Raw genomic sequence first — 25,491 nt, 5'->3', positions numbered from 1 at the left:
AATTACAAAAGCTGATACAAGAAGAAATAGAAAGTCTGAATAGCATTAAATCAATTAAAGGAATTGAACCAATTAAAAAACCTCTGATAAAGGAAACAGCAGACCCAGATAGCCTCACTGGTGAATTCCATTACATATCTAAGGAAGACATCTATACACTTTCAGAAAAGAGAAGAGGAGAAAGTTCTTAACCCATCTAATGAAGCCAGCATGACCCTGATATTAAAACCAGATACAGGCAGTATTAAAAAAAGAAAAGAAAAACACAGATCAATAAACATCATAAGCACAGATACTAAAACCCTTAACAAAATATTAACAAATCAAATTCAGTAACATAAAAATGATAATATAACCAAGTGGAGGTTATCTCAGGAATGTAAAGTTGGTCTAACATTCAAAAATCAATGTCATTCACTATATAGTATAACAAAACAGAAAAACCCTCTTATCTCAATGGGCCCACGAAAGTATTCAATGAAATTTCAAACCATTCATAATTTAAACTGTGAACAAACTAGATTAGAAGGGTACTTCCTGAACCTGATAAAGTGCACTTACAAAAAATCTACAGCTTAAATCATACTTAATGGTGAAAGACTGAATGTTTTCCCCCTAAAATTAAGAACAAAGCAAAGATGTCCACTCTCACCACTTCTACCGAACATTATATGGTAGTCAGGATCATAAGTCAACTGAAGAAATAAAAAATATACATAGATCAGAATGGAAAAATCAGAATGTCTTAATTTGTAGAGGATATTCTGTACAGACCAAATCTAAGGAATCTACAAAAAAATTACATCCAATAAGTAAATTTAATTTAACAGCATTGCAGCATACAAAGTGAATGTATAAAAACCAAGCATATTTCTATATAGAGCAACATACAATTGGAAAGCAATTTTTTAAATACCAAGTATGGCAGAATCAATAGACATGAAAAAGAGATAAACTGAGCAAAATATGTGCAAGACCTCTATCTACACTGAAACTACAAATCATTGCCAATAAAAAAATACAGAAGACTTAAATAAATGTAGAGATAGATCTACACTGTTCATGTGCTGGAAAGGTTCAGTATTAAGACGTCAACATTCCCCATATAGATTCAGCAAGATTCCAAACAAAAGTCCAGCGGGCTTTTTTGTAGAAATTGACAATTGGTTAAAATTTATTCTTAGAACACAACTTCTATTTTCTTCTTGAGAATTTGCTTATTATGCCTTGTATCTTTTTGGAAAGTCTTTTCTCCCCATCTCCATGCTCTAACACAAAATTTCCTTTAAATGCCACTTCCTTTACAAAGTCTCCCTTAGTATATATATTTATCACTCTTTACACAGACTTTATTGTATTCATCTCTCCATTTTCCACATTATTTTGCAGTTAATGTTACTTAAATAGTTGAATTTAACATGACTTGCTAATTTCACTGTTCCCATGTTAGGAAAGCTCAATGTTTTAGTTTGCTAAGCTGTTAGAACACAAGACACCAGAAATGAAATGGCTTTTATAAAGGGGATTTATTAAGTTAGAAGTTAGAGGTATAGGTCTAAGGCCTTAAAAATGTTCAAACTAAGGCATCTAGAGAAAGATACCTTGACTACAAAGAAAGGCCAATGTCTGTGACATGGAAGGTATGTGGCTGGTGTCTTCCTGCCCTTGTTCCTGGTTCTGTGACTTCTTGCTTCTGGTTCCGGTGGCCTGCTCTCTAAGCATCTATGGGTCCAGACTTAGCTGATCTGAGGCAAAACTCTGGGTTTCATCTCTTAGCTTAGTATCTCATGGAAAGACACATGGTAACATCTGCTGAGCTCTGCATCTCCAAACGTCCATGTCTAGATATGTTGCTCTCTCAGTTGGTACTCCAAGCAACTTCAAATTTCTGGGTCTATGTCAGCTCTGAAGCAACATTATCCAAAACGTCTTCCTTTTTAAAGGACTGTGGCATACTAATCAACAGCCACCTTGAATGGGCAGTCACATTTCCATCTAATCAAAGCGTCACATCCACAATTGGGTGGGTCATATCTCCACAGCAAGATGTAATCTAATCAAAAGTTTCTACCCTAAACAACAGGTCTACCCCCACAAGACTTGATTAGGAAAAGAAGATGGCTTTTCTGGTGTACATAACAGTTTCAAACTAGTACACTTACAAAACAGAAAATACTTGTGCATTAAATTTAACAATCTTAGAAAAACTGCAAATCTTTCTATTCTAGCTCTCAGCGACTAGAAAGTCTAAAGGGAGGGAATTTTTCACTTATATCAAAGATTCCCAAAATGAAAAAAAATATTTATAAACATAAAAACCACCAAGTAATTTATTCTTAATTCACTTAGAATGGCAATCTAGGCAAGCTATTTAAAGTAATTACAAAGCAAGATATCTAATCTACAATTATTTCTTTGGATAAATATAATCCCACTCTCAACTGAAAATGAAACCAACAATCCATTTCTAGTGCCTTTAGAGTTTCAAATACTTGATTTTGCTTTCCAATCTATGCACTTTAGGAATATATTTACAAAGTGTTCTCTATAGCGTTCACCTCTGCAAGAGACAAGAAAATATTTGGAGTTGAACTCACGTTTATAGTGTGGCACTATGAAAATAATAAATCCATACAGTACAATATAGCTGAATAAAGTAAGGTTTTGTTTTGCTTTGAACACATTGTTAAATGAACTTTTCAGTTTTACACACTTGTTTCTACAAAATAATTATTCATTATCTTCAGAAAGAAAACAAGTGAAGAAATAAAACCTCATACTATTAAACCTAAGGTTTAACAGAGTGATTTTTATTTTGAACAGTAACTTTTCTTGCTCATAAAACTTGGAGATTTCTGAAATGCCACCTTGATAGACCTAAGGTTGATTTTTAGTTCTCTGAAAGTACCCAATTGCTCCCTGTGAAAGAAGTAGGTTTTGCATTTATTTAGTGATTCTAAATGAGATAATTGGTATTTTTATTATGTGAATAGAGGCTTTGTAATTTTGAATTTTGTGAAACAAAGCTGTATTTGTAAACACATTTCAAAAATATAAATGACACTTTCTCGTGAAGATGTTCACTGAATAGTAAGAAAGCACAGAAAAGGGAGCTTTTGTTAACATTCAATAATAATCTAACTGATTTCATTGACTATCTAATTGATGTTTATAAGGTACCTGATTTTTAGGGCTTTTCATATGAAAGTCAACCTGAGATTGGATTATGGTAGGGTAATATTTTTTTGGCATCAGATACTACTTTACTAGTTTGAAGGTTTTCAAATATTTTCTTGGTTTGGAAGAATGTATCATAAGCAATGCATTCAGATATAAAAATAGTCTTGGGAAACTCTAGGAAAGTGTTTGGTTAGTGCTCTAAGATGAATAAGTTGCTTTGATACTGTTCTAATAATATGGAAATATTTTGGTATGGCTTAACTGGTTTTGGGGAAAATAAACAGTGTAAAAGTGTTCAGACAATCTAAAGTGAGTTTCATGTTTTTGTAAATTAAGTGGTTAATTTTATATTCCCATCTACTTCTATCTTCTTTAAAGAGCTTTTGTTGACTTCTTAATGATGTTCTTTGTTTGGGTATAAAGTATTACTTCTAGGGAAGCTATTTAAAGGGAAAGCTATTTCTAGGGAAAGTGCAATACATACTTTTGTAGTGGTTTATCCCACAAACCTCCAAGGTGACATGGGAGGAAAATGCTAAATTTTAAAAGCCCATATGTGAGTAACTGGAATTGCTATCTTCTACTAACTAGTATTGAAAAATTTATTGCAGAGAATAAATGTCAAAGCCAAAAAATCTAAACAGCAAAGAAGGGTATGTGATGAAAACCAAAAGGTTTCTTATTCATGGCTTCCTGTTCTCCACGCCCACTCTTCTGCCAGAGTGTTACACTGTACAGTTTCTTCTCAAAGTTTTCCATGCATCTACAAAACAGTTTTTACACAATAGGAAATAATATTTTTGTGACTTAACCTCTTCACTTAACAAGAAGGGAAGAGTAGGGAATCACTACTTAAAATATATTTAGTGATTTGACCTGTTATAGAAAGTGACATAAATGTACAGCATGTATGACCGAAGCAAAAAAAACAAAGTATTAGCATTTCTTGACAAGCTTAAGGTCTGTCTCACCCACTTTTTTATTAATAGTAAGCATTCAGTAAAATACTGAGCTCTTAAGTACAGGCCCTGTGCACGGTGCACAGCTTTACATGAGTTATTTAACATAATCTTCATATTGAGGCTAATACAATTTACTCCAATTTTTCCAGATGAGGAACCAGGCTTCAGGAAGTTGGGAAACATAGGTAGTAAGTGGCAGAATCAGGTTTCAAAGTTGATCCATGCAATTAAGCAGTAGTAGCTAAAGTCATTCAAATTGTTACAAAGCTTGTCTCATGGACAGTTGTTTAATATCCTGCTATCTAAAATCAGTTATCTAACATCACATTTTGGTGAAGCCATATTGTTTTTTGGTGGAGGCATTGGCTCTAGAAAGGGAGCTGGCTCTTGCTGGATCTCAAATTCAACAGTTTATTAGCACCACCTGAGGAGCTTTTGACACATATCTGTTTCCTCTCAGCCTCTGGAATTCTGATTGTGTGGATCTGGGGTATAGCCTGGAACCTGCATTTTTAACAGGCTGCCTAGTTATTTCTTAGAGAGCCAGCCTGGCTCTGGTTTAGAACTGACATGCCACTTTATTTTAGGTTTATGAGTATGAGGTTTTATTTCTTCACTTGTTTTCTTTCTGAAGATAATGAATAATTACTTTGTAGAAACAAGTGTGTAAAACTAAAAAGTTCATTTAACAATATGTTCAAAGCAAAACAAAACTTTACTTTATTCAGCTATATTGTACTGTATAGATTTATTATTTTCATAGTGCCACACTGTAAACATGAGTTCAACTCCAAATATTTTCTTGTCTCTTGCAAAGGTGAACACTACAGAAAACACTTCGTAAATATATTCCTAAACTGCAAACAAGAAATATATTCCACAAATTTCAGAGGTAAGTTATACCAGAGCTGAAACATGTAAGAGTTTTGGAGCAGTCAATATCAGACAAAGGTCTGAAGTCAGCGAGAAGCCCATAATAAAGAATTTCTGTTCTGAGGAAAATTTTGAGATATGAAAATTTTTTATCATCTTTATCACACATTTCACATCTCCAGCTTGGTATCTCCTGACCAACCTCGGTAACCATCAATTAATGTTTCCCCAAAAAGGATTTTTCCAAATTCCAAATACAAGGATAATATTTTAGTTCCAAATTACATCATAGTGGTCAACCCAATTCCCAGCTTTAAAAACAAAATAAATAAATAAACAAATAAAAGATACAATTGCCAAAGATATCATGCATGTCCAGATCTGCAATCTAACTTCAAAATACCAAGGCAACATATTTTCTAAAATCAACAAAAGCAGCTTTGGCACCCAAGTCCCAAACTGAAGATGACTTATAAGAATCAAATATAAGGTAAGCCAGGCGGCCCATGGTGGCTCAGCAAGGAGAGTTCTCAACTGCCATTCTGACATGCCAGACACCGGGGTTCGATTCCCAGTAACTGCCCATGGGAAAAAAAAAAAAAAAAGATAAGCATTCTATCACAAATTAAGTGGGAGAATGGGCTCATATATCCACTAGGACCATCTTTTTCTGCTCTTATAGATGCTACATTTACTATAATGCTAGATTACATATCCTGTCTTCCTTGGCCCAATCCAACTGGCAAACAATCAGGGTCGTTTTAGGAAAAGTATCATTTGCAAAGTACTAAGTTTGCATGGCTGCGGTGAAATGGTTCCCAGAGCTCTCACAATAAAGAACCTCTGCCCAATCAATTCCAAGCCAATTCTCCCCACAATCTGACATTATTAAAGAACAAAAGTGCCAAATACCCTGTGAAATGAAAACACTATGAAAACATCACTTCTTTGCTTTTCAGAGCCAGGGCTGATTGTGGTTGGGTACAGCCAGCTGCAATCACATACAACTTCAATGGCTTTACAACTTGGCCACTTCCTGCTCATCCAGACATTATATTTAAATGTGGGGTCCTGGATGGGCTAAGAGCTTTGCAGAGGAAATAAGAGAACAGGTGGAATATTTTAATAAACACACACCTCTAATATTGAGTCAGCTAATTCATACTAGTCTCTCTATTTGCTTATAGCCTCACCATGCAGCATAATCTTTCTTTCTACCCATATGTCATACACCCCAAACCTAAATTATCTATCAGTCAACAGGTGCTTATCTGAACTCAAAGCTGAGTACTCTGCAGAAATACAGGTATAAAACACTATCTTTGCCTTCAGGGAGCTTGCAATTTGGCTAATATACATAGAACAAAAAAAAAGTAGATGACAGTCCTCTAATATTCAGAGAAAACTAAAGAATCTTAGGGTAAAAAGAACTCAGATGTCATCAAGTTGAAATTCCAACAAACACATATCCTTTGTTCAATATTCATGTAAAGCAGACCTCAGTCTACTTTTAAACTTGCAGGTTTGGACCTATGAGGCTATCCAGATACAATACTGGGTCAGATTCAAAATCTACTGGACACAACTGCCATATTGGCCTTAGCTCTGCATTCAGGAGTGTAACAAACTAGTACTTTTTCAACCCAAGAATCCTTAAAATATCTGCAAGCCACACTTTTCAAAATTGTGGCCTGGAAGGGCTGGGAAAGGTTTCATTAGGGAAAGGGCATTTAAATGGCATAAGAATGGGTAGAAGGTATTCTTTCCTAGTCAAGAGAAAAGAGGTGGAAGGTCAGGCAGGGACATAATTCAGACTGTGAAGTAGCAAGTTCACAACTAGCTAAGGTTAAGTCCCCATCAGATTATTAAAGAATTTAAATGCCAATTGGAGGCTTTTTATTGTTTTGATACCCAACAAGGGAACAAATGGAGAACCGGAGAGAAATCACATGAGGAAAATGTTTTAAGAATATGAGATGGACTGGAAAAGACAGCAACTACCAGTAAGGGGACAAATAAGGAGCAGTGAAGTAACAGATTACAGTGGTATCGATGGGCATGCAGAAGCCATCTGGCAGCCAGGAAAGAAAAATAAGAAGCTGTATCACCTGGCCCCAGGGGTCTTAGAAATTATATCCAATAATCCTCACTGTCCAGGGTCTACAGTTTTACTGTTTCACCTACCACCAACTCTCACATCCTTGTAATTTCATAAATCTTCCAAAAAAGCATTAAGAATTATTAAGGTAGGAGAAGTAGCAACAGAAGGCCCCAAAACTTTCTTGACTCTGATCATGGGACTGTCAAATCATCCTATAACCCTTCTCACCCAAACCCAGTCATTATCTTTAACAATGAGAACAGTAAGTAAGCAAATAGCTCCTATGGAGCCCACAAATTCTCTGGCTTTCATCAAAGTCATCCCTACAGTCCCAGCTGGCTTTTGGTGCCACGAAGTTTAGATTTGCCAGTTTCCTTCTTTAAAATAAAGTGAAGCATTTCATTAGCATAATCCTATAAACAGACACTGTACATACAAATATAATGAGAGTCAGGAAATACCCCCAAAATCTCCCAGTATAAGTGAGCCAAGTATTTTTTCATACTCAGACAAGCACACTTAATGCAAAGAAGCAATACTGAACCTGGAGAAGCGCCCATCTTCACTAATCACAGAGAACTAGGAAACATCAGCAGCAGCAGACTGCCTGAGTCCCTGATACCTTGTCATGCATAAGACATGCATGCATAAAACAAAGTCATCCCTTTCCATCTCAAACACAGGCATATGGCAGATGGGGGTTCTTCTTGTATTTCCCAACCTCATCTTTGTACCCCCTCATCCTCACTCAGGAGTACATGAAGGCCACCACACTGTCTGCTTTTAACTCTTTAAGAGAGACCTCTTAGTGACACCAAAATTTTGTTCAAACTACTAATTGGCAGTAAAAAGCAAAAGCAGAATATTCTTAAGGACCATCCAGCTGCCACACATTCATAACCTACTTAAGCCTGGGGACAACCTTGTCGCCCCAACAAATCCTTTTAAACAAAGCATTTAAAACAACTGAGCCAAGAATAAAGGACTCAAGGCTATTAATTATGAGGTTCTATGTTTTGGGATACAATTAACATTAACATAGTCCTTACAACAAAAATTTTCAAGCATCTATTTTACTTTATTACTTTAACTTTCCCCAACTAACCAAAAGGAGAAGGAACTCATCTGAAGCATTCTGAGATTTTTGAAGAATACGAACTATAAGTAGATCCTTAAGCTATCAACCCTCTGAATCACCTAATTTAATCTTCAATAACTCATTGTCAGAAATGTATAGTTAAGTTTTTTTTTGTTTTTTGTTTTTTTTTTCACATGGGCAGGCACTGAGAATCGAACCCGGGTCCTCTGGCATGGCAGGCAAGCATTCTTGCCTTCTGAGCCACCGTGGCCCGCCCTATAGTTAAGTTTTATATGAAGAGTCCCTCCAACTCTATGTGTGAACTTGGAATTCCTTCAAGAGTTACTATGCAATTGAACACAACAGCGCAACTAATAATTTTATAGAACCATGAACCTCAACATTTTAGAAAATATTTCCATATAAATTATTAAACTTAATAACTATCACAACTCTTTAAGGAAGTATTCTTTCCTCCTCATTTTACACATGAGTAAAGAGACTCAGACAGTTAACATACGCCCTGGGATCACAAAGTCAGTAGAAGACGAAGCCAAGACTGAACCAAAGCCTTCTGCTTACAAACACCCTTCCTCATTCCAATAAATCACAACATATTCCTATCTCCTCTCCATCATCTTAGAGAAAACAAAACCATCAGATGTAAACCAATTAAAAACAACAATGCATTAGTGGTCACTCTTTCAAATACTACATACAAAATGAAAGCCTAGTTGACTTTGAAACAAATGAAAACTGAAAAATTAATATTGGAAAGGGTTAATCACCTTTTCAATATTAAAAGTTAGCACATAAGTCTTTTCAATTGAATGTATTAAAAATTCTGTTGCTAAAATTAAATCTTAACAATTTCCATTAAACATCTCTTCCGTATATGTAATAACACTTATAAAAACTACCTTTGGAATAACTATTTTCCATCGGTTTTTATTTGCCTTTATAACTAAATAAACACTAAATCTTTAGGAACAGAGAAATAAAACTGAAGAATTTTCTATACAGTGAAGTAAACATTCCTTTCTATGGCATCAAAACAATAGCTTGATATTTCAGTATCCTACAACTATCAAATTTCAACCTATCCCCAAGGCACAAATTCTGTTGACAGCTGGATAAGGGAAACAGTACACACAAAAATTGCCCTCTTCTGAGGACATTTCAGGTGTAGTTGCTTATATTTACTATCTTAAAATGATTTTTTAAAATTTGCTTAACTATTTTACAGAGGCTTTGGATGATACTGTCTTCTTTTAAATAAAAAAGAAATAAGTAAATCTTGAAGCATATTTTGTTTGGAGAATATCAGTATACCACTCAAGCATTCTCGTTGCAACAACAAATTTTTAAGATTTGTAGAGATATTAAACTCCTCAAGACAAACCGTGCCCTGGTGTAGATTGGTATCAGCGCAGGTGCAACTACAACTGATCAGTTTGCTACTTCTGAGAGGCAATAAGAAACCACAGGCAAAATGTATATCACTGTTGATTTCTCTATTTCCTCTGTGAAAAGAAGTTACCAACTTCTTATAAGTATGATGAACTAAACAGCATATGAGTATTTATTAAATACTTTTATCAATACTGAATTTTTTAAACAAGACTCCTCCCCCTCCCACAATCACTCACTGGGCAAAGACCTACTGCTATTACAACTTGTTCAGCAAATCACCAGAGTCAAAATGTGAATGGAGTCTGCTCACTGCAGGCACAAGAGGTTACATAAATACAGAAGAAAGAGAGGACCTGGCTCGATGACTGTATATGGCTGTTATGTGTTCCTACAGAGAGTATCTCAAGTTCCTACCAAAATTCTTTTGTAAGTGGACTTAAAATCAGTCTACATTGTATCATCATTCTTGAGACAGTAACACTGGGAACACTATAGGAAACAAGCTTGCACAAGACAACCAAGAGTCTGAATGACCTACTGGCCTGCCTCTCAAACAGATTCCACAATAGACGAGCTTGTTACACACTCACTTCATTGTTATTTTCATGCTTTATAGTAAACAGTAGTGGAACTGCCAATGACAGCCTCCTGAGGAAAACTTTACACACTCATTAGAATCATAACTACTTTTTAAAGAAGATGGCTTTAAGGAGTATATTCTAGGCAAACATCATGCTACTAGTCTATGAAAATTTTTATTTTGATATATTTTCAAACTTTTACAGGATAGTTGCAAAAACAATACAAAGCCCATAATTAAAACTCCAGATACTCCAATTTTAAAAGATATACCAATTTTAACATTTTGACATTATGTGGTATAATTCTATCTTTCATTATCCATCCATCTACCTACCTATATGAGAGCAAGTTCACTCCATACTCCTTCAACACATAGTACTTCAACACATAGTACACGAATATTTCCTATGAGTAAGGCTATTCACTTATGTAATCACCTTAAATGCAGTTAACAAGTCCAAGAAATTTAACACTGATAAAAAGCTTACATTCTATACTCCAATTTTTCTTATGTCACAATAATGTCTTTTTGAGCCTTTTCTCTTCGATGCTTAGATCTCAGCCAGTATATGCATTTGCATTCAATGGTCATTATCTCTTTAATTTATCCTTTTTTCTTTTTTCTTTTTGCACTGTGGAAATAATATACAACATAAATTTTCCCTTCCCAACTCCTCCCAAGCTTACCGTTCAGTGGGATTAAGCATATTCACAATGCTGCAGTAACCTCACCACCATCCATTACTAGATATTTCACTTAACACCAAAAAGAAATCCTATACTTAATTCTGCATTAATTCCCCCATTCCCCTGACCCGCCCCTGCTTCCCCTTCACTTTCTGTCTCTAGAGTTTGTACATTCTCTGATATTTTTCTTTAGGGTTACCATGGGCTTATAATTTAACATTCTAAATCTGTATCAATCTCATTTGCTTTGATATCAACCTAACTTTCTAAGTTTCTCCCTGCCTCTATGTAGTTCTCATCCAAATTACATGTTCATATGTTATGAGTACAAAATAACTAATTTATTACATTTTGTGTATTTGTCTTTTAGCTCCTGTAGGAGGTGAAAAGTGGAGTCACAAACCAAAAATACAATAGCACCAATATTTATATTTATCTATGTCATTATCTTTACCGGAGATGTTTATTTCTTCATGGGTCATCAGTCAATTGTCTAGTGTCCTTTCCTTTCAACCTGAAGAACTTCCCTTAGCATTTCTGTAGGGCCAGTCTATGGTGACAAAGTTCTTCAGCTTTTGTTTATTTATCTAAGAAAGTCTTAATCTCGCTCTCATTTTTGAAAGACAGTTTTGCTGGATACAGAATTACTAGTTGGTAGTTTTTCACTTTCTTACTTTTTTTTTTTACATGGGCAGGCACCGGGAATCAAACCTGGGTCTTCTGGCATGGCAGGCAAGTGTTCTTGCCGCTGAGCCACCGTGGCCCACCCGGTAGTTTTTCACTTTCAACACTTTAAATATGTCATCCCACAGCTTTCTTGTATCCATGGTTTCTGAAGACAAATTGGCACTTATTGAGGCTCCTGGTATGTGACACGTTGCTTTTCTCTTGCAACTTTCAGAATTCTATCTCCAGCATTCAACAGTTTCATTGTAATATATTATGGTGTGGGTCTATTTGGGTTTATCCTGTTTGAAGTTTGTTGGGTGTCTTGGATGTGTATATTCATGATTTTCATTAAATTTGGGAAGTTTTCAGCCACTATTCCTTTGAATATTTTCTCTGCCCCTCTCTTCTCTTTCTGGATTTCTACAATGTGTACATCAATGTTTGATGGCTTCCTATAGGTTCCTCAGACTCTGTTCACTTTTGTTCACTCTTTCTTCCTTCTGCTCCTCATACTGGATGATTTCAATAGTCTTATCTTCAAGTTCAATGATTCTTTCTTCTGCCAGCTTCAATTTGCTGTTGAACTCTTGTAAGAAATTACTTTAGTCTTCAGCTCTTTTTGGTTCCTTTTCATAATTCTCATCTCTCTACTGATAGTCTCTTTATGTTCATCTATCGCTATCCTGATCTGCTTTAGTTCTATGACATGTCCCTCTAGCCAACTAAGTATATTTAGGAGCATTTTTTTTTTAATCTTCATCTGGAATTTCCTAGGTCTGATCCTCTTCATCAATGAATTTCTAATGTTTTAATGTTCTCCTTTGCTTGGACCATCACTTCCTGTTTCTTTTAATGATCTATAATCTTTGGTTGAAACCCAGACATTTTGAAATGTTAATATGTTATCACTGGAATTTAAGACTTTGAAGCATCTATTCCTTAAGCCTGTATCTGGCTGGTGTAATAACTGAGCTTTCCCTGAATACCAGGAGCTAACAACAAAAATAAAAGGATAAAAAGAAGATACCTTTCAGAGTCTTTGCAGATTGATCTGTGAAGTGCTCTCCTTAAAAGCTTATACGCAGGGTGGGCCACGGTGGCTCAGCAGGCAAGAATGCTTGTCTGCCACGCCAGAGGACCCGGGTTCGATTCCCAGTGCCTGCCCATGTTAAAAAAAAAAAAAGGAAGAACTTATACACAGAGTGTAGAGTTTAGAGGATAGCTCCAGGCCAAAGCACAGGGACCTTTCTGTTCCTTTCTGCACATGCAGCTTGTGTTTCATCTTGGACATTCATATTTGGCCCTAAGAATTTCCCTGTTTACATGGATACAGATATCCCCTCTACCCTAGAAAACACTTTCTTCACAATCTGGGGCACTGCGCTGTATGCCCTACAGCAACCAATCCCTTGCCCCAAGCATCCACTTGACTGCAATCCCACACATTGTGTAGAAGAGTTCTGTGTGCAGCCTTCTATGTGCAGGACAAATTCTGAGACAGCAAGGCCCTCCAGCCACCAGCAGACAGATTAGGAAAGACCTACCTGCTACCAGTATGTGCACACAGGCTCCTCTGCTCCCTCTGGAACCAGGACCAGGGATCCATATTTTGAGCATGAGCCAGCTCCAGGTTGAGCTGGGAGGGATGGGAAAAGAACCAACCACTGTGGCACGATTTCAAAGCCTCTGTGGGGTGATGGAACCCTAAAGCTTCTCACTCTGCAATCTTGACTAGGAGAGATATGAAAATTTTTAACCAATGTAAAAGGAGGGAAGAAAAATTTCCAAAGCCTGGTTTCCTCTGTTCCCTGTGAAATTATACCTCAATTCCCCCTTTTCTTCATGAAGATGACTAGGGCTTCTTCATGAAGAAAAGGGGGATTTTCTTCTCTGTTGTATTCAGACAACAGTTAAAATTCAAATAGAGTAGGTCACAGTTGAGGCTTCCTTTTGAAGGTGATCAAATAATGTTATATATATATGTAATGTGTCAACTTGGCCAGGTGGTGGTACCTATTTGTCTGGTTTGGCAAGTGCTGTCCTGTGCGTTGCGATGAGGACACTCCATAGAATTAAATCATGATCACGTCAGCGGCATCCACAGCTGATTCCATTTGTAATCAGCCAAGGGGAGTATCTTCTGCAATGAGTGATATTTATTCTAATCAAAGGAAGACATTTAAGGAGGATTCAGAAGAGACAGTTTCTCTCATCCTGCTTCAGCTGGTGAGCCTCTCCTGTGCAGTTCATCCAGACGCTCCATCAGAGTCACCAGCTTCACAGCCTTTCCTATGGATTTTGGACTCTGCGTTCCCATGGTTACGTGAGACACTTTTTAAATTTTATATTTACAGATATTTCCTGTTGATTCTGTTTCTCTAGAGAACCCTAATACAGAGACCAAATGAACATAATCTTCTCTCCTGAAAGTACCTTGAAAATTTCCATGCATGCTTATAACTGGTCAGGAAAGTATCAGTACACTCCTTGGTCCAAAAGATGTAGAAGCTTATCTCTCCTCAAAATAAAACTTGATATCTTAAACCAATGCACTGAGCAGAGTATTCAAAGCACAAAGCCCAGCCTGAGAATCCATATTCCAGAAAAAGAATTGCTTTCTATGAATTTGCTTTACATGAATAATAAAGGCTGTGGTATAAACTTTGGGTCCAAAAAAGAAATTCTTATTCTGAGTTTAAAATAATATCTAGGACAAAGTACAGTGATCTTCCTACACATACCTTTCCAAAGAAGCAGTATTACTTAATATAAGGAACAATGATAGACAAGAAATTTGGATTCCAATCCTGGCTTTCCTATTACCCAACTGTGTGACTCTACTGCCTCACCTATAAAACAATGACCCATGACATCAGAATTCCAGGGTGTCTTTCAAAATAAATAACATACACACATATATAGATACCCCGTAACAGCTTCTCTGAAATCCACGGGTCAGATACATTTTAGAATTCAGTTTTTCAGATTTTAGAAAAAAAAAGATAAATTATATACCATATATTACAAATCACCAAGTAAATATTCAATAACTAGGAAAATAGAGAATATTAGTGGATTCTATTCAGATAAGATGAGATTTTGTCACCCAAATATTTTGTGCTGAATTTAGAGAAAAAATTTGGTTCAGACCTTTTTGGATTTCAAAGTTGCAGATTAGAGATTGTGGACCTTTGGCAGAGAAAGGGGTGGGGCTCGAAGAATAACAAATTAAATTTGATATCACCTAGACTAAAAAGAATAAGTTGATACTCTGATAAGAGCTACTTAGGATAGTCTTGATATGTTCTAATTACCTGTTTAGCTAGACAGGTATAATCAATCCAGCTGTCTGTATATTCCCACTATGAGATTCAACATGGAACAACTTTTCCCTTTAACTTTATTCCAAATTGGGAACAACATGGAAATGTATTTTCCAAAACCTCAGCATGTTGATATCAAACAGTTAAACAAATAGGCTTCTGACCAGATGATAGTCAGCTAGATATAGTAGAGCTGTCAAATAGCAAAAATTTAAAATGACCCACTAACTCAGGAGAGTTCAAGAGATTTTCACCCCTGGCCTATATGAGTGACCACTGTATTCCCTGAACTCACTTGTGGCCAAACATGTGGCCTGCAAGTTCATAGCAAAGCTAGTATTTTTTCCTGTCCAGAGGCACAAGCAAACCTCTTAGTTATCCCCCACAACCTCAAAACAACAATGTATGCCTCAGGACTGAGAAGCCTGATGACTGTCATTCCCTTCTAGCAGGACTCCAGCAGGGCTCCACAACTCACAAAGCTCTTGGTGAGCACAACACAATTGCTCATTGACTACAGTTGCTGTGATCACATCAAGTTCAACATGCACTCTCTACATTAGCCACCAATGAAGTGTTAAAGAGAAATTACGAGTTGATCTGCTCATTTTTAAAGCTTCACAATGGCCTAGTGGTATTCTATCAAAAGCAAACAAACAACTTTTGAGTGAGGTTTGAAGGAGGCTGCCTCCAAACAGACTACTGTTTGATAACTGAAATGATCTTTCAACCCTCAGGTTATCACATATTCAGAGAAACTCCCTCAATCCAAACCCAGGAACCTTCTACCACCCAAAAAAGAGGTGACAAAATGATATCGTTAGGTCAACATTCCCCACTTTTAATAACCAAAGGTATGGCAGGGGGTGTTTAAAAAAAAGAGGTACTATTCTTTTGTTCTGCATCTTATCTCAAATGGTTTTATTATTTTTCTTTGAAGGTTTTATCCCTGAGTAACCACACAATGCAATAAAAATTAGTAACCAAACTACACTCTGTTTTAATTTCTGTATGACCTTTTAATATGACCCCAATCAGCTCATGGAAACTTGGAAAACTCACCATGGTCTTTATGAAAACACCTTTCTAACCCAGAACATATGAGAGCACATTTTAAAGATGGAACAAAAATCCAAGACTGTAAAAATATACATTTTCTTCCCAAGTCAAGGGTAAGTTTAAAAAAAATTATTGGATGATCTGGATGAAAACAGAAAACAGTGGTTCAAATCACAGTTATATTAAGAAATCTCTTGGTGCTTTTGTTTTTGGAAATAACAATTTCCTCCCTATCAAAATGATTTTTTTCACTAATGAAATGATCCTTTTTTCACAGACTTCTGCGTATACAATAAAAGGTCCAAGAATGAAGACAGCTAAAGAAAATGCTCTAGAGCTGGGCTTCGCACTGAAGAACAGATGGTATGAGGAGTGTCCCATTCTACCCTAACTTCCCCCATCCAACATCACCACCCAAGGATACAAATCCACACAGGAGGAAAGCAATGACATAAGCCAAAACAATGCATCTTCCTTGAACCTCAGTGTTACTCAGTGATTAATTAAAACAGGTTGATACTAGAACAAATATCTTTGCACTATGAACGAGAAGGTAGTTAATATCTGAATTTTCAAGATAAGATTTCTTCTGCTTATTTACAATGTGCTGCTTCAGGTTATTAAGGGAGTTTATGTTCCTTCTGCTCTGCCATTAAGAGAAAAAGTGAAGAAGCTCTACCCTAGAAACTGAATGTTCTCTCCAACCAGGCTCCCAGCTATTTGATCCGCTCTAGCCACGTAATTTTTATTTTATTTATTTAATTAGACTACATCTCATTCCACAAAAAATTTCAAGTAGCTGGAGAGAAAATATGCAGAAAACACTATACTCGGGGGCAATGCCTAAACACGGAATAGGGTTTCCAAAAGGGATACACATTCTATTCACCATTCTGCACTATACAATTCTTGATCTACAAAACAAAAGTATTAAGAAGAAATCAACTGAAAAAAAGTAAGGAACTTTTTCTTTTCATATGCTGCCTTGTGGGGGCATTCTCCCACTACCACCACCAGAAAAGATCTTATTTTATCTGAAGTATAATGAGATAACACCTGTAACTGCTTAGCACAGTGCCTAGCATTTAATGATAATTCAATAATCATAGTTTTAATACTGGCTATAATTATTGTGTAATTAATAATTAAAATTATCATTAATATTACTTAGGCAGTTGCCACAAAAACAATATTGGCAGCTACCATTTTTAAAGTAGCCGTGTAGCAACAGAGATAACCTTATCTGATCCTTGCAGGTTTATGAAGGTAGACATTACTATTCAGTTTTTACAAAGGAGAAAAGTGTGGCTCAGATACTTGAAATTACTTGCCTCCAGCCACCCAGCTAACAAGTCACACAACGTTGATTTCAACCCAGTTGTCTGGCTCCTGAGTCCAACACTCACCACTACACTATAATGCCTCTCTCACAAAAACATCAGGAATTCAAAGGCTCTCTCACTGACAGACTCGTTAGATTCTACTACATTTCAATAAGCACAGGTCAAAGAATGACGGAAATTCCATTCAGTCACCACACAATCCATTTACATACAAATAAAAATCTACAATAACTGTCACCATGTATTCCATCCATATACTAATAAACTTTTGTACTTCTACATTAAGTAATTAAAAATAAAGTCACTGGGTGGGCCACGGTGGCTCAGCAGGCAAGAATGCTTGCCTGCCATGCCAGAGGACCTGGGTTCGATTCCCGGTGCCTGACCATGTAAAAAAAAAAATTTTTTTTTAAATAAAGTCACTAATTTTATGCACCTAACTGCACCATTAACATCAATCTTTGACCTGGAAATTTACTTTCCTCTAAGTTCATTTTCTTAAGGGAATTCATCCATTCACTTAGCTTTAATATAACTTGTAGGCACACACACACAAAAAAGCAAACTATATTTCCTATCCTATCCAAAGGAAACAAATCAAAATGTGGGCAAAAATGTGTGCATTACAAAATGTGCAGTATTGCATTACTTACAACAGCAAAAAGCAAATTAACAAGGAAAAACCCTCAATTGTCAAGCAAAAAAGAACTGGTTAGATAAGTCACGGTATATACATTACATGTAATATCATATAGCAGATTTATATAGGTTATAAAGAATGGAAAAATGCTCATGGTATAATATTAAATGGGAGAAAAAAGCAGCTTTTTTCTCCAACTTTATAAACATAGACCCATTACCAAAAAAAGTTAAATAGAAATAAATCAAAACAATTTTCTCTGGGTAGTGAAATAATGATGGACTTTTTCTCCTTGTTGCCTTTTTCCTGTTCTCCAATTTTCATTTCACGACCAAATATAAAAGACAAAAGATGCTTTTTTTGGGGGGAGGGGGGGCATTTGGTTTTTTTTTCCTTTAAGTTTTTTTTTTTGTTAGGCCAACATCTTCCACTCTTCCCCTTGCACCCTTATATCCAGATTAATCAGAAGAGTTCCAGGTTGGGTGAAATTTAAAATGCTCAGAGCAATACAGCATCTTTAGTTCCTCTAGCACTACCATTCTCCCATTATAACAGAACTGCAATCTTGAGTCATTTCTCTTACCTACAAAATTCCAATCCTTCAAATTCTGTCAATCTTTTATACTGGTATTGTTCCTCCCTACTTCCCACACAAATATTAAGTCCACACCTTCCCCAGTTCATCCCCAGAGTAGCACAAAAGTCTCCTAAATAAGCACTTTCCTTATTGCTAGTCATTCAGCAGTAACAATCTACTACACCACAACTTACTATGTACCAAGCATTATTCTTGGAGCTTTACATGTATTAATTCATTTAACACTCCTAAAAATTCTATTGAAGATAGCTACTATTATTAGTCCCAGTTTACAGATTAAGAAACAAAGGCACAGAGAGGTTAAGAAACTTGTTCAAAATCAACCTGCTGATAAGAGGCAATGCCAGGTATTGAGCCCAGCCCATTTAACTTCAGAAAAATAGTACAGAAATACGAGCTCTTCCATGAGTGGTAATGAGTAAGAACCAGCTTCTTTTTCCCTGAACTGTATAGGCCTTTGGATTAAGCCAAATTTCCACTTCCAGGTCTCTCCTCATTTTGTTCCACATCTAAAGGCCAGTTCTTCTCTTCTCCAATTCATTTTTCATATCTCTTTTATAAACTCATTACCTTAAACCAACTCAAAATTCATGTCTCTGAGTTTTCCTTAAAGTCAGTCCCCTGAAACACCTCCTTATCTCATGGACTCAATTTAAACTATATTAATGTGCAGTTATTTGCATTTTTTATGATTTTACATTTTATCTTCTCATCTAGATAATAAAATGCTTCTATCTTCTTTTGTGGACTGCCTTCTCCATTTTCCATCTTCCCAAAAGTAGGCTCCACAAGATACTAAATCAGTATGCAGAGGATGACAGAATCTGAGATGAATATAGCTCAACTATTTAACAAGGCAGAAAGTCATTCTCTAGACCTTTGTATTGACATATTTAAATGTTTTTCTTCTCATTTTATTCCCTTAATATTAAAACACTAGATGGGCAATTTCAACATTCCCATCCAAAAAAACATTCAAGTGACACCTAAAAACAATCCTATTAAATGCTTTTTTAAAAAAGGTATCCCACGCTGTTCAGAAATACCCTTTCTTTCTTCTTTATTTTTCAGGAGACCCCATCTAACAGTTCACTCTGTGGCAACACTCTCTGGGTCTTCAACAACACTAAGCAAGCAATAACATTTCAGGCAAGATTATCAGCTACTCAAGAACAGAAAAGACTATCTGGCAATAATAAGGGAGCATTCTAAATGGCCCCATTAAATCTAAAATGTGAAAGAAAAAAAAACCTGGGTTTAATCAAAGATTAACTATCTTCCTCTTTATCTTCCTATTCCAAGAGAATCATTTTTAAATCTTAAAGAAAAGATATACCAAAGGATAGCCTAAAGGACAGAATCTTGAATTTGTAATTAAATGTTAACGAAAAAAGATAAAAATAATTAGTCATAGGTATGCCTCACTGTACATAATAAATAAGGCTCCAAAATACTGTGATTTAATCAAATTGTTTTTAAAAGCCTTTACTGTTTGAAGGAAAACTATAAAAATTGTTTTGGGGTGGGCCACGGTGGCTCAGCAGGTAAGAGTACTTGCCTGCCATGCCCGAGGACCAGGGTTTGATTCCCAGTGCCTGCCCATGTTAAAAAAAAAAAAAAAAAATGTTTTGAAAACCCACAATATTCATACCTACAACCTTCCCTCTAATTTTTTGTTTTCTAGGTTTGTATTTTCATATACACATTCTCTTAAAAAAACTCCTTCTCTTTTACTACTAAACTTTTACCTTAAATGAGCCAGTGAACAACCTACCACATTTATCCTTAAATATTATATTTTTCTCCACTTGCCTGCTGACTCCACAAATTATTCATTCATCACTACAGCTTACCTGAAGCAAGTATCTTCATGATTCAGTTACCCACATAACAGTATTAAACTTAAATAAATTTTAGTGTTTTTTACTACAAATTAGTTATTATAAATGTCAACACTGATAGGTATACAATATGAGCCACACCCTACTCATTACCTTAAAATACGTTAAGAGAATGGCCAAATCTAGTTTTCTCTCCATTAACAAGCCACCTATATTACATTTCAATTGAAAAACACATTAGTAAATTTTTTGTCTTCTCTTTCTTGATTTTTTTCTTGATATGTGAAAATAAGGCTATAGCAATTTGAAATGCTTACACTATATTTAATAGGGTGAATGGGTATTTAATAACCTCACTCTGGATTTTTTTTAATTAGTAAAGAAGTAGATTCAGTTACGAAAGGACAACACCAGGAATCCTTGTGTTGATTGAAATGTTTGTATCGTGACTGTACCCGTGTCAATAACCTAATTGTGACAGTGGACTATAATTTTGTAAGATGTTACCATGGCAGAAAATTGGGTAAAATGTACATGGGATATCACTATAATGTTTCTTACAACTGCATGTGAATCTACAGTCTTCTCAAAACAAAAAGACCAATTTAATTTTAAAAAAAACTTACTGAAGAGCAATTTAATGAGCATTCATTTTCTGATATGAATATTTACAAAAAGCTTACATGTACATCTAAAAATTCCCCCCAACAAAATTATCAGAAACTAAAGAATGAAAAATTGTATCCCTCTTAAAAATTAAGAGCTAGAAATATTTTATTACAATTATTTCCAAAAGAAAAAAAACTTGAGTAAGAAGAAAATTTTATTATTACAAAAGACTGATTTGAATGAGGAAAGTAAAGCTTTGTTTGCTAGTTAAAGTAATTTAATAGAAGTATCAGCAAGACATACTCAGTATATACAGATGGCTTACAGAGTGAATATATCTCATCCCTTCCAAATATCTATTACCTGGATTCAAAAATTAACAGAAGAAATTTTCAGGTATCATGCAAATATTTATGCTACTAAAAATGTAACCCAATATCACAGTGTATTTCTTACACATTCAAATCCTTAAGTGGGAGCAAGAACAGGGTTAGTGGATTTAAACACCTGAACTATTTCCATTTTGTCAATCCTTACAAAAAAATTTCCTTCTATCTACTGCCCTAATAAATTGCCTCACCTTTAACTCTTACAGAGAGAAACATCTCTCCCAAGGGCACTGTAAGAACACCTGACAAAAAAAAAGCCTATTTCATACCAAGTGGACAAATTCACAGTCCTTCCATAATGCAGAGAAAATTAACACCTTGATGACATTATAATAGACTCTTCAACACAAATAAGTTAAGTAAATGCATATTCATCTCCTCCATAGTGACATCTGATGAGGCATCAGCTATCATGCAAGTTACCTGTTTTCCTTTAGAAAACAGCTAAACAATAACATGGTGTAGTGTAGCCCACATTGTACACTTTCAGCTAAAACAATTCTGTTACATGGTATTTTTCAAAAACAGCCCAAGTAGAAATTAAGTCATTCTCAAGAAGGACAAATAACCAAGAAAGGACATTTTACTGCACAATTATGGTTTTCACTAGGCAAAATGTTTGAGTTTTTATGAATGTTACTCCAAAGACAAGAAAATTCTAATTTAATTTGTTAGCTCTTCAAAAGGAAAGTCAGATCTTTAGCCCTTTATATGTTATAAACAAATAGGCATTCAGATTTATTATATAATATCCTTTTTAAAAATCAGAGCAGAAAATTATTTCAAATGTCAGTAAAGTATATAAACATAAATATAAAGAATTCCCTTTAAGAAAAGCAATGACTATAGGAAATCATACCTACTAGTAATATTTTGATATAAAATAATCACTTATGCCATCTTCCCTTCCCAAAATATAAATCAATTCACTATTATTGAATTATTAAAGATCACGGCTTTATTTTTTTTATTAGAATTTTCTTCCTGGCATGTAAAACAAACCACACAGATAAATATTACTATGCCCACAGAATACAGGTGTTTAAGTTCAAACTTTCAGTGGATGAATAACAAATCAAACAGCTTTAAAACTAAAATTTCCTACTCCAAATAATAAAATATTGTGACCTCTTCCACCGTGCAGAAAAAAAATTTTTTTCTTCCTGTAATGCAAATTATTTAGAGAAGTGTCTCACAACTGCTCAGATGCCATGCTTTAACCCACACTAAGTCCAAACATATAGTTTTTTCTTTTTCATTTTACAAAACACCTATATCATACCTTCTTGTTTTGAAAAAGTGAGAAACATCATTGTCCTTATTCTCGAGCATTTCTAGTAGAAAGTTTCTGAAATTAATTTCCTTGAGATCAATGAGTGCCAGTTAAATATGTTTTCCAAAATTTAAGCTAGAACTAATAGATTGAAACAGCAACATCACTATTCATTTAATATTTGTTGGGCATCTACTATGTATGTGACACTTGACATTTCAGAAACACTTTCTTAGACAAAATAAACTTACAGGTCCCTGAAAATTAGTTGCAAAATTAAGATACACTCAAAATACTAGTAAAGAAAAGGAACAGAGCCTTCTCCTATTTTAACTAAAAATTTTCTTCACACACACACACCCCCCAAAATAAAAGTGGCAAGTTTCCTATGATTACCAGTAAAGGGAAGGAGATGGGGGGAAGAATTGGGGTTTGGCTAACATTTCATGATATCCTTTCAGTTAAGAATTATTATTAGCTTTTAGTGTTATTTAAAATCCAAAATAGTCTTATCTTGCTTTTTTGAATTAAGCCACGTTATGTTCTACCCCACTCACTATGATTTCATCATTAAAAATGAATTTTAGTAAATAGGTGGATGATTTTAAAACAGAACCTTGTTTTAACTATAAAGTGGTACTGTGTTTAATTGGTTGTGAAATTAACCTTATTTAATGCTATTTTGCTCCTATAGTACTTTAAGAAATCAACTGTCATTTTACTAAGGGAAATAAAAAGTTATCTATCAAAGAAGAGATAGAGTTTTAGCCCAAAGATTTGACAGTTAGTTTTCTTAAGATAATACTGTCATAACTTTAGTAAGTTTTCATCTCTGAACACTAATGAGTAAATTAAATAGAAAATTACAGCTTTTGTACACTTTGCTTCTCGAATGTTTTATAAAATTAAGAGTTTAAAAAGGTTAGAAAAACAAAAAAATGTATACTTAAGAAAATGGGATAAATGTTTATTAACGGAGCAGGGTAGTTATAAACATCCCAAAAGTAAACTTAACAATGACAGCACTATTGTAGGACTAGGAAAAGTAAATTTAAAGCAGTATTATTGTAGGAATAGGAATTTATGTCACTCTAAACATTAGCCTAAAGTAATCTGACTATAGAACAGAATTCAGTCTTCTAATAGATGGCATTTGAAGAAAAATCTAAGTTTCTCTTCACTTGTAACATTTACGCCATTAGCATTTTAAATAACTGTCCACAATGTTATTAATTTGCTGACTTCCAGAGGGATGGCCATTTTTTAAAAAATTAATTAATCTTACTAATAATTATTGCTTGACTCAATTTCACACTTTTATGCATATATTCAATACTATCATTTTACCAATGCTTTAGAACCTAGGGGTTAAAAGTGATAATGAATCAAAAATTTAGCAAAATTCAAATATTAACTTATAGTTAAGTAATCATTAGAAAACAAAAAAGACCATTCATGGACCACAGAGCATTTTTTTTGGTTCTATTCTAAGTACAGAGGTATAATATAATCCCTTATACTCAAACAAGACAATTTTCAACTTTAAAACGCATAAAAAAGTAGACAATTTTAAATTCATATTGAAATTTTTGTAAAAAGGTCAACAGATCAGTGAGGCAATAGCCCAAGTTTGGTGGTTTTTAATTTGTTTTTGTTTATAATTCAAATTTGACATACTAAAGGAATAGCATGAAGAAAAATATTAAAATGCTTTATACTTTTTTTTTACTAAAATGTATCAAAACGCTATGCCATGAGTTTCTCGTTTTAATCATCTTACCTGAGCCACTGAACTGACTGCTTCCCAGTGTCGTTGGTCTGGTTTTCCCACTATTAACAGGTGGGGAAAACATCTGCAAAATAATCCATATATATCTGTTAGCCCTGAAATTCTTCTAGACCCCTTGCTAACAGAAGTCCATATCAAAGAGTCATCAGTTGTTACTATGTCTCAGAGGGAAGTTAAAACAAAATTGAGAGATATATTCAGACCCAGAAAGCCAAATGCATCCAGTGATACTATTTCCTAACACTACTTGGAAATACTGGCTACATTCTGTTCCGAAAAAACCAACCACTTGAAAATGAGAGATTCTAAGATTAAGAGTAAACGGTAATGGGCAATGGTGGCTCAGTGGCAGAGTTCCCACCTGCCATGCCGGAGACCCAAGTTTGGTTCCCAGTGTCTGCCTATGTTAAAAAAGATTAAACAGTAAAATTTTTGCCCATGATCTTCATTTTGAAACTAAGTGAATTTCATTATATTTATGTTACAACTTAATACACGCATACAGTCAAAATTACATCTATGTGATTATATAAAGATCCATTTTAACAGTTCCATAATGCAGGTGTTGGTCATGCCTCCTAACGGAAGTTAATAAAGGAATTAAATTCATTAATAAGAGCAGTGGGCCCTTTTATCTCACTTGACAATTTTTTAAGTCGTTTTTTTTTCCAGATACACACCAAATCATCTTTAAAATAAAAGTGATAAACTCAAAAGGCTAGAAATTCAAGCCCTGAACTGGCTTTCTTGGAGCTAACATCTTTCAGTATCACAAACTATATTAATCTGATCTTGGGGAGGAGAATGGTGAAGAGTATTGAAAAAAATTTTTTTCTTTCTTTTTCATACAAAGTCCAAAATCATCAGGGAGGGTGACCCAACCAAAGCTCACTGTTAACATTGTTCTCCTTTCAACGGGTTAAATCAATGACCCCTCTTGGCATTAAAGTTTTGAATCTACGAGTCTAGACATTACATCAAAGTTCAGGTGTCCAACTTGGGGAGCTGGACTCCAGCCCTGAGAACTACTGCTCAAAGCAGATGTAGTTCACGCTGCCTAGTCTCCACATCGCTTTTCCCCC

At 35.0% G+C, this 25,491-nt stretch overlaps 1 protein-coding gene across 3 annotated transcripts in view; it reads right to left on the bottom strand.

Moving 5' to 3' along the window:
- TCF12 (transcription factor 12) overlaps positions 1-25,491 on the bottom strand; it is a 450,527-nt gene that overhangs the window by 423,546 nt on the left and 1,490 nt on the right. For 2 of the 3 annotated variants that reach the window (XM_077128013.1, XM_077128014.1), the window contains exon 3: positions 24,401-24,473. In XM_077128013.1, the coding sequence (XP_076984128.1) occupies positions 24,401-24,473 (73 nt within the window). Of the gene's footprint in view, positions 1-24,400; positions 24,474-25,491 lie in introns of those variants that run through there. The other variant, XM_077128015.1, reaches the window with a different exon arrangement.

This window comes from Tamandua tetradactyla, chromosome 14 (assembly GCF_023851605.1).
Source record: "Tamandua tetradactyla isolate mTamTet1 chromosome 14, mTamTet1.pri, whole genome shotgun sequence".
Taxonomy (NCBI): Eukaryota; Metazoa; Chordata; class Mammalia; order Pilosa; family Myrmecophagidae; genus Tamandua; species Tamandua tetradactyla.
Note: the sequence above shows the minus strand (reverse complement) of the source record. Positions and strands in the feature narration are given on the sequence as shown.